The sequence below is a fragment of the Triturus cristatus genome, chromosome 3_2 (genome assembly GCF_964204655.1).
Source record: "Triturus cristatus chromosome 3_2, aTriCri1.1, whole genome shotgun sequence".
NCBI classification, from domain to species: Eukaryota; Metazoa; Chordata; class Amphibia; order Caudata; family Salamandridae; genus Triturus; species Triturus cristatus.
Genome location: NC_140584.1, coordinates 754750159 through 754764530, shown reverse-complemented (window position 1 = coordinate 754764530; position 14372 = coordinate 754750159). Strand labels below are relative to the sequence as shown.

Below are 14372 nucleotides of genomic sequence, written 5' to 3'. Positions count from 1 at the left end.
ACCCTGTGTGGAGTATTATTGTGGCATTTTCATTGTGTTACATTGTGTGTATATGTTGCAAAAATACTTTACACATTGCCTTTTTAGATAAGCTGAACTGCTCTGTGCCAAGCTACCAGAAGGTGAGCACACATTAGCCTTTCGCGTGTATCTATCTTGCCATAACTAGACTGATGGTTCCTGCTTAGACAGAGTTTATAACTCTGCCAACCAGACACCCCATTTTTAAAACCTTGGCTGTGCATCACGTTGGTTTGTTAAAAGGCTACGGGTGAGGCAGCTGGTTTGTTCTAAACCACGAACATTTATACAAATAGGCTTTCTAGAAGTCTACTGATTTTGAAGGTTTCATTTGCATGTCTGCTGTCAAATGGTCTTTGTGAGACATGCTAGAGTGAGATGCTTATTTTCAATTGGTGCTCATTTTAGTGAATCAACAGTCAGCGGTTTGCAGTGGCTTAGACTATGGCAGGTCACCATGGAGGCACTGATAACGTGGCAGTTCATTTGTGCAAGCACTGCGGTTTCGACACTGGGAATACCATTATCCTCTTTGGTGATTTGTTTGATGTAGAGGGGCTGTTGTTTGCCCTAGATGGGCTGTTGCCGGCATTTGTTGACTGGCCCAGTATTTCCTGGTTGTGATGATTAATTGGTTAGAAATGACCAGGATCACATACTTGATACAACAGGACTGAACATATTCATGCATACTTTGAACTTTGAGCTGTATGAATGAAAATGATCAGCCAATCTTCAACGTGCACAGAACAGGTTTGTTACATGTAGGTGGGGCAAATCTATCTACTACATGTTACCTGGGCTGCGGTCACTTGTTTCTTTCCGCCTTCTATGGGGGAAGTGTGCTTGTCTAACAGACCCTTGGTCGTCTCTTCACTGTAAGGTATTGTGCAGTGGATCCTTCCACAAGATATGGGTGATTATATAGTTTGAAGGCCTAAATATATTGGCGGATATGACATTGCCTCAGGATTGCCCACCAGGCACACAAGGTTGTTGGGGCACAGGATCATTAATCAACATTCAACAGTCCTGATGAACTAAGTATAGTTGATGCTCTTGTACACTAAAGGCGATCAGAAAGAGCATCTTCATAATATTAGGCAATCTGTCTGTTTTTAGTAAATGAAATCCTTGTTTTGTGTCACCTCCATTGCCATTCTTTAATTTAGCTTGTGTATTTGTATTTACAGACAATGAGGGTAACTGCTATTTGCAACAAGTGTGTTCTCAGTCAAGCTGTATTTATTTATACATATCGGTGTAATTTTTTTATGCACAAAAAAAAGTATACAAGTGTTTCATATGAGCGATTCCATTTCTGACCAGATAATTGTATTAATTTCTTATTATAGTGCTATGAAGGCGTTGATGCCCAAAATTATTTTAAGCTACTTCATTGTTTAACTTGATTGTGTGATAAGGTATTCACAGAAAGTTGTAGTCATATTTTTTCTCTTTTCACGTTAATGTTAGCTTCTCTTCTTTTTAGGTCAGTGTAAAATATTATTCGACATTAATATTACATAAAAAGTTAAAATATAGACTACATTCTTATGAAAATGTATTTGTCTATCACTAAAAGATTAACTTATGTTTAGACACTCTTGGAATTCACAAAACTCCTTAGAAGTACACTCATAAAAATTGCAAACACAGTTTAACTTTTTCCTACTTCCCCTGCTTGTACAAATTTCAATTGAACTTCTGCGCCCCTCTGAGGGCCTTCGTGCCTCCACCTTTTGGTACATTGGAGTGAACTTCAAATCACTCAAATATGTGAGTGATTCTGAACTCATCTGAAATATTTCGTATAGTTCCGGAGTGGCATCATGAAACAGTGAAATTGTCAATCATAATTATAAGAAGATTTGCTTTCCATGACCATGCATCCACCTGCATCTCATGTTCTCATTTTGTATTGCTTTTCTTTACGTTTCACAATTCGGACATTTCAAGTTAGGCTTCTTAAGAATAACCTACAGGTGGCAAAATTAGTTTTTGCAGTTATAACTACTATCATTTCATTCTTTTATGTCAAGTGAGTGTCCTAGACACACAAAACATGCTGGGGATTGTCTTTGAAATCTTGTGACTATAATGCTTTGAAAGTACCTATAGAGAGAGCATAATAAAATCTAAGTAAATATGTGTTGATAGCAAAAGATGACTTTCCATCACCCTTCTTGTTTGCTTTGCGTTTAGCCGTTGAAGGAGATATATAATGGTCTTCACAGCACCTACTCTTAGTAGCCATGCATCAGCACAATTATTTCTGCATTTGTTTGTTAGAGGCTCTAAATATTTCAGTATTTATATAAAACATTTAAAATATGGGGATATCTTAAATTTTATCCACAAAAGATCCACTTTGGCTGCCCCGCTCTCACGGGGGTGATGCATTGTGCCGGGTGTGGTACACGACCAATAAATATGTAATCTGATAATGAACAAGGCTGTGTGCTGAAATGTGTCCCTGAGCTTCTGTAGCTACTATAAATGTTCTGCATTTCCAAATCCTGAATGCTCGTCTGGATTTCTAACAGAAGGGATCAAGATTGCATATCTTAAAGTTAACATGAAACAAGTACATGTTGAGGACATTCTTCTTAAATAATGTACAAGTGGTTGTAATTAACAAGTGACTGTAATGGAAGAAAGAACATAAACTGGAGAGAGACTATTACCATTATCACTCTCTTCATCGGTTCTTGAGGTTAGATTATGTCCGGAAAATTTCTTGTTCTCATTGGAACCATGATTCCTCATTGAGGCATTTCGGGTTTGATCTTGATGTCAGTTCTACCCACCAGCCATCTGTAAAGTAAAACACTTGTTTATATATGCAAATACTAGTTATGTGGGTAGTTGCATTAGTTCAGTTATTGTTTGTTTTACAGATACAAGAACTAGAAACTGAAAATACTGAACTGAAATGTAAAGTACAAGATTTGGAGAACCAATTAAGAATAAGTGACATAGCTTCCTCACCAGTAAGTACATTCATAAAAACAGCTGCATTTTTTACGTTCACTGCCATTTCCATTCCGCATCACCAGTATCAAGATACCTCATCTTTTCTTTAACAACGACGATTTAAAAATATATTAATTTTGGTAAGTAAGCTCCGTGGACTATAAGGGTTAAATTAACATGCAATTTTAACAATGTTTAACAATGTTTAGATACAAAGGGTGGTGTGCCTGTATTATTGTTACATTATAAACATAAGATTACAAGTACCATATAGGCCCATTCAGTATTTATCACACCCAACAATCACAGAGTTCGGAATTTATCAGCTGCAATAAATAAAACTAGGTTTCCCCTAGCAATATGGAATAATATACACATCCTGGAGCTCACTCCCCCAAGATGTGCCAGTAATCACTGGCTTTGGTAAACTCAGCACATCTCAAAATTCGGTCAAACAGAGGTAAAACATTTCTGAGTCACTTGTAATCAGGGCATTAGAAACAATGAGGTTCATAGGTGCTTATCTCTTCCATCACTTTGACCTACGTGCCACAAATCATTAAGAATCTTTCAAAAAAGGATATGGCTTACATTATTACCTGACCACGTATCTGTTTCTTAAAAGGCACACATTTGTTTGCTTACTTTTTTTGTCTAACAGGACAAGAGGGATCTGTGCAATACACACAAACACTATAGTTGCTGATGTAGCAATTGAAGAAAAAAGAAAGTCATAGAACACAAAGAGTTCAAGGAATATATCACTAAATTGAACAAAGGGTTTGAGATACTACTTTTCTCATACAAACCCGGCTGTATATTTTGACTTAAATCCATGTGTTTGAAGCATGGCAGAGAAAAAGGAGAAATACATGGTTTGACAAAACAAAGATAGAAATTGTCACTTTTTAAATCTCCCTCAAAATATAAAGATTAGTCTTTATGGACTTTGGCTTGATTTCTGTGAGTGTGATTTTCTTCAGGTATTCCTGGAGTATGGCACAGTGACAATAAATTCATTTTGAATCAGGTCCTTAGAGGCACACTGTTCTTCTGTAACTAGAATACTGTGCCCTGCTTCAGCATTTGTACCTGATTGGAGAAACTGGAATGTAAAGTGAATGTGAGAATTTTTCAGGCGGAATAGTTAAGTATAACTCTGCAAAATTAATACACAGTTTGCTTAAAGGGCCATCCCATTCCATCACTCACTATCCCATGGCCTTCCCTCATGTTCAGAAGGCAATTCAGAAACGATTGCCTCCGCAGAACACTTCCTATGCACCATTGCTGTGCCTGGTGCTATAATGAGTTCTATTATACTGTTGGTAGCTCAGGGCTAATAGCTGACTGCTCACCATTGTGATTGTGATGAGATAGTGTAGCCATATTGCAAGACTGTTTTCATGTCTAATGTTGGTGACAGTAGCACAATGGTGACTAGACTTAGGGAGGCTGCCAACCTAATTTGTGTAGAAATAGGTTGGTCGAAATAAAGCAATTGTGTGAAAGAGGTAAGAGGAAGTAGACGTTTTCATAGGGAAATGAAAATTTAAGTTTTGGGTTGATAGTGAAAGGATGTCAAAATCACTTCTTGGTGCTCTGTGCCTGTTTCAGTTTTATAACAAACACAGAAACTAATTTTGTGAAGTGAACAACCTGCATCTCATTTGCCTAGTCAAAATGCAGTGAAATAAGTCTAAGTCCGCAGTCACCTCATACGGTTTGGTCACTTAATTAATTTTGTTCCTCATCTTCATACTCTCATTACTACAATCACAATCACCATCCCATTTAGAGCTTTGCCAAACCAGGTAATATCAGGCTATTGCCTACACTCCCCTGGTGAAGGACCACACACCAAGTTTAGAGATCCGCAACAGACAAGCGGCTATTGCTATTCATTCAGTGCTGCCATCACAAGGTATTAAACATTGCTGAGCAGCTACCATTTCTGCTAAGCCCACCAAGTGGTCTTTTTGTTTTTCTGAAAACAAACTCCCAAAGTGGAAGTTTGCTTTGAGAAAACAAAGAAACAATGGCCCTGATACCCGGTGAGTTTTCTCCCTGTGCCTCAGGACCATTATGGTTTTGTCCATGCCAGGTATCTCTATGCATCACATTATGGACTCAAGTAGGGAAAGTAAGTGGCATTTTACCCACCATGACTATGACATGCCAGCCCAGTGGCAAACTAGTTTCATGTCAAGGGCCTAACCAGGTGGAGCAAACAAAATCACTGCTTATGTGATCCTGCACTTCCCCCAACTCTAATAGAGTGGGGAAACAATGCTGCAGGGCTGTATCACCAATACTTACAACAGTGTTTCCACTCCACCAAATTGTTAACAACCTCTTCCGCCTTTCATCTTTACTGCACTAGATCCTACCCACCTCATTATCCTAATAGGTTCTCAAAGATGGGTCTTATTTCAGATCTTCCAATCTTTTCTGATCGTTTCGCAACAGCTAGATGGAGGGGTGGATTAAAAATTGCCAAATCAGTGTAGTTTTGCTGTGCTCAACTCGTGATCATTTGAACTCAATGCTGTAGGGACTATAGCCACTACCGCATATACACTATTCCTGGGTAACACAATATGCCTTTTGACACCATGGAAATAACATTTGTCATGTTATGTTTACGTTTCCCCTGATTATTTGCACAATCATAAGCTAATGTAGAGCTGCACTTTCTATTTTAAATATTCTGTAGCTGTATGTACACTCTTGACAATCTATCAAGCTGGGAGTTTCTTTACAAAGAGATAATATCAATCCTTTGAAATTGTTTTAGCCAATCCTTGCTAGCCACTCCGGTCATTCATAAATGTATCTTGTTCATGCCACAAAGCACATACTTTGCAGAAAGAAATTAGTTCAAGTACATTGTTATATTCTGCATGTAGCCTGTTACCTTACTCCCAAGACACTTATGTTAACCTCAATGAAGTGTTGTACATTTTTGTCAATGTAACATTCAGAATCAAGTGCCTCTCTTTCATTTCTTCCCTTTCTTTTTTTTTTTTTTACAAACAAAGTAAACTCAATTGACAAACATGACAAAAGCGTAGATTGTTAATTTTTCCAAAAGCCTTTGTGTGGAAATATGGAAACTAATTGGTTGTAATTGTGATATCTATCTTGATATAAGTGATGTTATTTATCGCTGATTTAACATCCTATTCTAAGCCTCAAACAATCCTCGCACCCACGGCACAGACTTGGAGCCGGAGTTGCATGTTTTGTAGAAATCAAGTACAATACAACTCCTTTAGTTTGTCTAAAAATAGGTTCGGTGCGCTGATGTTCTGGAAAGTGTCAAATATCTTTCCACATGGGCCATAACACCTGTACTTTGAAGGCAATCAGATGAAGGCTTGGGAAAGCAAGACTGTTCTGCTTTTAGAAAGGTATGGGGCCAGGAAGTAACAGAGGAACAGCATGTCTTTGGTTATGGGTTTAAGATTAATGATCCCATCTTACATGCCAAAGGCTTGCCTTAAACATAATTGATGGCATGTTTACATTTTGGAAAGCTATTTTACTTTTAATTGAATAATGTAGAATGAAATTCTAGACAGAAATATGAATGTTTAACTGCGTTTATATAATGGCATTGTGAATTACCCCAGTGAACTGTGATTCAAATGCAGATAATTCTTCTCTAAGTTGAACAAATATCTTGGCTCTTACAGTCAGAAATTATTTTTTCTTTTTTTCCTATAAGTTTATATACTTATTGAGGGGTGCGAGCTCTACTGAAGCTTTTATTCCACTTGAGATCCGTGAAACGGAATATCTTCTAGCATTGTTCTGTGCAAATAGAAACGACTTAACTGTTTCAGAATGATACACTACTTAAGTGCTGTATTGGTGCCTTTTGTCTTTACATTTTCTGAAAATGTGAATGTATTGAGCTTGTCGGATATAAGTAAATATTTGAGACAACAAGCTGAAGACATAGACAGAAAGAACCCATGCAGCGTCAATGCACAGACTGTGCACCATGGAGTGCCATACCAGCTTTAAGATCCTTCAAGATAAACCAATCATCCGTGACCACCCCCTCTCTGTCCATTAGTGTAGGAGTTGGAACCGTGTGATGTCAGAAAAGTGGAAAAGTTAACTCTGCAAGACAGAGTTAACAAAGCATTTTTTTAAACTGAACGACCTACCCTCATCCAATTAGAAAATGTTTAAGTGGGATTATTCTCACTGCTCCTCAAGAGCATTGAATAGGATGGGGATGCACAGAGAAGATGGAGCATAAATACTCAACCTGGCTGCCTTTCTACCAACCATCTTGGGATCAAGAAGATATAGGCATGAAAGAAATGGAGCCTGGGGTTTGGGCTCTTTAAGGAAAAAGAATGGATGTTAGGCCAGTCTCATAGCCGAGGCCTGTGGGTAATTGGAGGAGAAACACAAAAACGGCTTTGTTATGTTGTGGCCCATGGGCCCACATGCTAGAGGAATAATGACACGGACACTAGAGGTGGTCATGCATAACTAACTTTGAACTTGTGCACCTGGACTCTTTTACTGACAGCGTCAACAGACCGGGGATTCCTGATATGAATGGGTGTGAGTGGGTGTTAGTGCAGCCCCTAGGGAGGGACTGCCTAGTGACATGTCTAGCAATACACTACATTCCTCCCGATATCCAAAAAGAAAGAACAAGTTCTACTTGTGTGACCAAAACAACATAAATTAGACATCACTGAGTCTATAGGTTATGTTATGAGGATTTATACAGTGCACAGCTACTCCCAAGGGTGTCCTGGCACTGAAGTTAGAGGCGGCACCTACAGATGAAATTTATACAGATTGTGTGAAAAGCCAAGTTTTCAGTTTCTTTTTCAAGACCGGAAGGTCCCTTGTTAAGTGCAGCACCCAATGGAGTTTGTTCTAGTTAACCGAGCAGCCGAGTTCTGAACCACCAGAAGTCTATACAGAAGGAACTCTGGGAGTCCGAGATGAAGGGCATTAATGTAGTCCAATCTCAAGATTTTTAATGCTTGGATGATTGTTTTCCTAGCAGACTCTGATAAAATTTACAGATATGTTTTCAGCATCCGATGCGTTCCGTAGCAGGAGCCTGTCAGAGCCTGAATCTGTGGTTGGGAGGAGAGGGCATTTTCAAATGTAACGCCTAGGTTCCTTACAGAGTTCTATTGGGGGCCTGGAAGCGGGGCCTCCTTCGGCAGCAGGCTCTCCATAGTTTAGGTGAAGATGCACCGAAGATCATGATCTCGGTCTTGTCAGGGTTGCATTTTAGTTGGTTCATAGCCAACCACTGAAACAGTTTGAAATAGCCTCCCCATCTAGCTCCTCTCCTTTTCCACAGGAGAAGAGAAGCTGGGTGTCATCTGCATAAGATATTAATTTTGCGCCCAGCTACTCTGCCAGTGCTGCCAATGGTGTAAAATATACATTGAATAGGGTCGGGCTCACCGCTCAGCCCTGAAGAACACCCACTGTCAGTGTGAGCCCTTTGGGCGATTTCTTGGCTTCTATTGTCCAGGAAAGAGGGAAGCCAATTCAGGGCAGTGTTCCTAATCCCTATTGCCTGCAGACGATCGAGCAGCCTTTGATGAGTAATGGTATCAAAGGCCGCAGTTAGATCCAGCATGGTCAGGATGGCTTTGCCCCCCCCGTCCAGGGTGCCTCTCACATATTCCACCACTTCCATGAGCACGTTTTCCATGCTGAAGTGTGATCTGAAGCCTGATTGTCTAGAATGTAACAGCTTATTGTCCTCCAGGAATTGCGACAGTTGTCCATGAATCGATTTTTGCAATATTTTGGAAAAAGCAGTAGAAGGGAAATAGGTCAATAGCTTGTCGGTTGTTGCGTATCTGCTGTGGATTTTTTAAGCAGAGGTAGCACGTTTGCCCTTTTCCAATGTGCTGGAACCTTGCAAGATGATAGCGAGGTGTTTAAAATTCTATTTACAGTAGGATTTATGATCTGAGCTACTTAGTCATCACATCAGTAGAGCACGGGTCAGTGGGAGAACCTCACTTTAGGCTCTTAATAGCTGACAAGGACACCTCAAGGGATATAGGGCAAGTACCGGTCAAAGTGGCGCTTCCTGTAATAAGGGTAGGAGCTTCAATTGGAACCGTCCTGATTGGATCAGATTGCACGTTTTTAAGAAGATCTGCCTGAGTGGTCATGATTTTGTCATGAAAGAACAGAACCAACACCTCGCACCATTCTGCCGTTGGTTGGCAATCTCTGGAAATTACATCCAGGCTAAGAAAAGATTTCACTATTTTGAAGATCTCCTTCGATTTGTTCCCACCTTCATTGATCTTCTTTCTGAAGAAGGCATTTTTGGCAAGATGCATCTTTGCGTGATAGTCCTTTAGTGCTACCCTAAAGGTCAATTCAACTTCCAGATTGAAGTTACACCTCCATTCACTTTCAAGGTGTTTACAATGTTTTTTGTTAATTCTAAGGTCCTCATTAAATCAGGGTGCTGTTGGTTTAGTCCTGGGAGAGTTGCGTGCCGAGATAGGGGCTAACTTATGGGGTCTCTTGAATCCAACTATTCAGACACGCAGCATCCTCTTCAAGAGAGCCAGACAGGATAGGGGTATTCGCTATCAATGCTTGATTTAGGTCGCTTTCCTGGACTTTGTGGAAAGTCCGAGAAAAGACCTGGGTATTTTTCCTGAGGGTAGGCCCTTTGGATGCTCGCGACCACATGAATGGGTTGAGGTGGTGATCAGACCACACCAGGGGGTCGGCTCCGAGACATCCAAGCTCCTGTTGGAAAATACCTGGTCAAGTGTGTGGCCAGTTTGTTGGGTTGAGCTGACGACTTGTTGTTTAAGTGTAAGAGAGAACATGGTATCTAAAGGTGCAGAGGCCTCCGGATCAGAAGGATTGTCCAAATGGATGTTAAAGTCCTCTAGGAATATAAAGTGAGCATACCTAAGGGCCCACGGGGCCAGGGCGCTCCCTACAGATTTCCATCATGGGCCAGCATGAAAAGGGTGCATGCCAGTAACTGTTGAGGGGTTAGGGTCAGGCAGAAGCCTATTCCTTCCACCTCTACAAAACCCTCAAGCTGGAAGGTTACACATTCATACTTCATTGTGTAGACTAATGCCATCCCACCGCCTCAGCCTGTTTTACAATCTTTCCTAAGGATTTTAAAACCAAGAGGGATTGCTTTGGCTAAGGTCGGGTTGCCCGACTCCAAGAGCCATTTTTCAGTGAGGAACAGGGCGTCCAGCTTCCCATCATTTAAAAAATCAAAGACCTGTAATTTGTGTTTCTGTAGTGACCATGCATTTAATAGAGCTGCTGGGAACTGTGCTAATGGCTCATTGGAAGAACGGGAGATAAAGGCACCTTGGTTGTTGACTTGTTTGTTGGGAGTCCATGCTCAGTCAGAGCATGTGAAGCCTTTTGATATCTTAGAGGGAGACCCATGGGGAGAATACGTCAGTTTAGGAGCTAGGCTGTGCAAAGCTTCACTATCGTAGAAGATAGAGGACCCTCTGAGGGAAATCCAACACAACAGAGGTTGGCGCTGGACCCTTACGGGATGCTGTCAGGTGCAGACGGGTTTGCCTTTGGTGCACCAGCGGCTTGCCTGCTGCGCACATCTGCTTCTTCATTTAGCAGCATGTGGGCTGGACAACTAGAGTGCGCACAAACCAAAAATGGTACCGGAGTCTTGAGCAAGCCAAAAGTTAGCAATCCCCCCCATATCCTAGTAGCATGAGACATTCTCCAGTTTTGTAAGAGCGTTTTCAAAAGTGCAAAGTACCAAAGCAGTTTAATCCTGAAAGATTCCCCGTTGTAAAAAATGAATCATTTTAAAATATAGAGCAGTTCAACAAAGAAACATAAATTGTTTTAAAAGGACGGAGTAGTTCAACAAGGAAAGATTTCCTCCGTTTTAAACAAATGGTTTTTACAGTAAATAGCAGTTTAAAATCGGTTAGCAACAAATCTATTATCAATTGTCATGAGGTGCCGAAGCCTCACTGAGTCCGCGCCGTGGCTCTTTTTAGCAGTGTGTGGGCCGCAAGACTAGAGTGCGTAGTAATCAAAAATGGTGCCTCTAGGAACATCCCAACCTGCAAGAGAGTCTCAGGCAAGCCAGAAGTTAGCAACTCCCCCTCCCACGTCCAAGCAGCATGAGAGATGTCCCTGTTTTAAGAGTGTTTTCAAAAGTGCAAAGTGCACGTGCCAAAGCAGTTAAACCCTGAAAGATTCCCCCTGTTAAATGTTGTAAATGGACAGGAGTAAGCAGGTATCTCCTTGTAGAGTAGTTTATTAAGTCAGAGCAAACACAAGAACGGACTCTCCACGACAGAAGCCAACAGCAACTGTCTTGGAAGAGAACCTAGAACTCACAAGACAATAAAGAACATAGGAGAATAAACATTCCATGAGCATAGAGAACATTGAGCATGTACTACACATCTTCTTCCTTTCTAAAGAAAACAAACAAAATAGAACAAAAACAAAACAAAAAACACATCAACGTACAAAATCTTGCAAGTAAGCTGGAGCCCTTCTAAAACGTGGGGTGCGATTAGAGACCAAAGGCATGGGTAAGGGAATAGGATTAGATGTAGACGAATCCCCAGCACCCCCAACCACCTGAGGTGCAGCAACAGCAGAGTGAGACTCTAAAGGCAGAGAAGCCAAAAGATACCCACTGCTTCCTTCTTCAGAAGAAGGAGATTCTCCAAGACCTTCCAGAGAAACACCTCTTCTATACAAAGCTACCCGCCTGAAATTCCAACATTCCCCATTGTTAAGAATGACACAATGATCCAAAACCTTCTTAACTGTAAAAGGTCCCTGGAATTTCGACAACCCTTTGATTATCCTGCCCCTTTTTACCTTGACCAAATCCCCCACACAAAAAGGACGCACAGGAGAAGTAGGCAGCAGTTCAAAAAGATTCTTTTCACCAGAAACCACCCTCTTCATCCAAGCAGAAATCAATTTAGAACCAGGTACTCGCCCCCTCATGATTTGAAAAGGAGACAGCTGACCATCAATTAGGGGTGTAGTGCGATATGCCCACAACATTTCATTGACCATTTTCCTTACAATAGAACCATCAGAAAAAGCCATCTGTATGATGCCCTTTACCACCCTATTGGCCCTTTCACAGATTCCATTGCCTTGTGGATTGTATAAGGATGTGCGATGATGAGATATCCCACACCCCATTAGAAAGGATTGCATATCAGAAGAGATGAGTTGGGTAGCATTATCAGTAATGATTATAGAAGGAAGACCCTCATCCTTGAACAAATCTCCCAAAAATCTGATAGTGGTGTCAGTAGTAATATTGTTGGTAAATTCCACAACTAACCATTTTGAGTAGACATCAACCACCACTATGGCAAATCTATCTCTCTCATGTAACTCACCCATAGGACCAATAAAATCTAAACAAATAGTGTGCCACGGTGAACCTGGATTAGGTAGATGCCCCTGCGAAGTACCAGGACAAATCTTGAGTCTCTTTTCCCCCTCTCTACATGTTGGACAGTTTTCCACCCAATCCACAACCTGAGAATCCATACAAGGCCACCAGAAATGATCTTTAAGACGACGTTGAGTGAGAGTTTGACCCAAATGCCCTTCATGTGCCAAGGCCAAAAGTTTGCTTCTTAGGCCACAAGGAGGTATGAAAAAATGGTTTTAAAATACAGAGCAGTTCAACAAACTCATGGGAGAGGATGTGGCCTTACATCTAGAGCGGTTAACTTTGAAGCTGGGGAACCGGGTTCGAGTCTCGGCAGGGACGCTCAACATTCTGTGATTATGGGCAAATCACGTAATCTCCCTCTGCACAACAAAAATGAATGTGTCTGTATGTAATGCAACTGGTGCTCATGTAAAGCGTCCTGATACTTTCAGGTCAAGTTCGCGCTATATAAAACGCTGAAGAAAAAAAAGAAACAGAAATCATTTTAAAATTACCAAGCAGTTCAACAAGGAAACATTCCCTCTGTTTTAAATAAATTGTTTTACAGTGAAGAGCAATTTAAAATAGGTTAGCAACAAATCTATTATCAATTGTCAAGAGGTGCCGAAGCCTCACCGATTCCGCACCGCGGTTCTGTTTAGGAGCATGTGGGCCGGACGACTGGATTGCGCACAAACCAAAAATGGCACCTCCGGACCGTCCCAACCCGGAAAAGAGTCTCTGGCAAACCGAAAGTTAGCAACTTCCCCTCCCACGTACTAGTAGCATGAGAGACTACCTGGTTTTGTAAGAGCGGTTTCAAAAGTGCAAGTGCCAAAACAGTTTAAACCTGAAAGATTCCTCCTGTTTTTTTTTTCTTTAAATCGTTTCAAAATACAGAGCAATTCAACAAAGAAACAGAAATCATTTTAAAAGTAGTGAGCAGTTCAACAAGGAAAGATTCCTTCCATTTTTAAATGATTTTTACAGTAAAGAGCAGTTTCAAATCGGTTATCAACAAATCTAAGAGGTGCTATAGGTCTCTAAAGTCAATCAGCAGGAAAGCAGTAGATGCATGGACTGGCGATACTGGCTGCAACTGGACATCTCTACACACATTCATAATTTAAACGGTATGAAACAGGACATGAACACTTGTTAAAAGAAGTCCAAGACATTCAAGAGGCATACCAGCGGGGGCCATGTCCATAATACAGAGTTGGTTCACTCTGCTGATGCTCAGAATGATTTGTGGTCAGTGTCAACAGGATAAATGAGTGCACCAGGAGAGTGGTTGGAGTCCATCACAAAGCTTGCCTGCGATGGTGTTGCTTGACTCACTGAAGACTGTCTTGTCATGCTGCAACCTGCTGAAGTCTCCTCTCTGAGGCCCCACTAACTCCTGCAATCCATTGGTAGAGCAATGTCTAGCGCATTTCTCGTTTTTGGAGGCCGCTTTGATGGGTTGCTATAGGACTCTGCATGGTCTGCACTAGGGCAGCATGTGTGCCTCGTCTGGGCCACTGCAAGACCGCCAAGACTATTCACTCGAGTAACCACAGTGGGTAGAATGGTCATGGGTAAGACGTGCTTCCACTACCGCTATCAGGATGCAAGCAGGGTGAGCAGGTAGTCGCTGATTGACTGATTCGTTAGAGTGTAATTGGCGCGTCTTGGTCTTTGGAGTAACAATGGTGTTGGAATTCCACTCTGGTTGTGATACGCTCCACAGATGGTGGTGTGGTGATGATGCAATTAGCAGTGACTGGCATGATGGTATTGCCAGTTGGATGAACCTGTACGATAGGTGGCGACGACTTGCCTTGATGGTTGCAGGCATTCTTTCTATGGCAGCCAACAACTTGGAGTGATGGCGGCTGGGCATTTATGCCTGTTCCTTGTTGAATAATTTGCATCT

At 41.3% G+C, this 14372-nt stretch overlaps 1 protein-coding gene across 9 annotated transcripts in view; it reads left to right on the top strand.

The window, feature by feature from the left end:
* Positions 1 to 14372, top strand: part of GULP1 (GULP PTB domain containing engulfment adaptor 1) — a 1880853-nt gene that overhangs the window by 1666805 nt on the left and 199676 nt on the right. For all 9 annotated transcript variants that reach the window (XM_085648825.1, XM_085648833.1, XM_085648826.1 and 6 more), the window contains one exon: positions 2922 to 3014. In XM_085648825.1, the coding sequence (XP_085504951.1) occupies positions 2922 to 3014 (93 nt within the window). The remainder of the gene's footprint in view (positions 1 to 2921; positions 3015 to 14372) is intronic.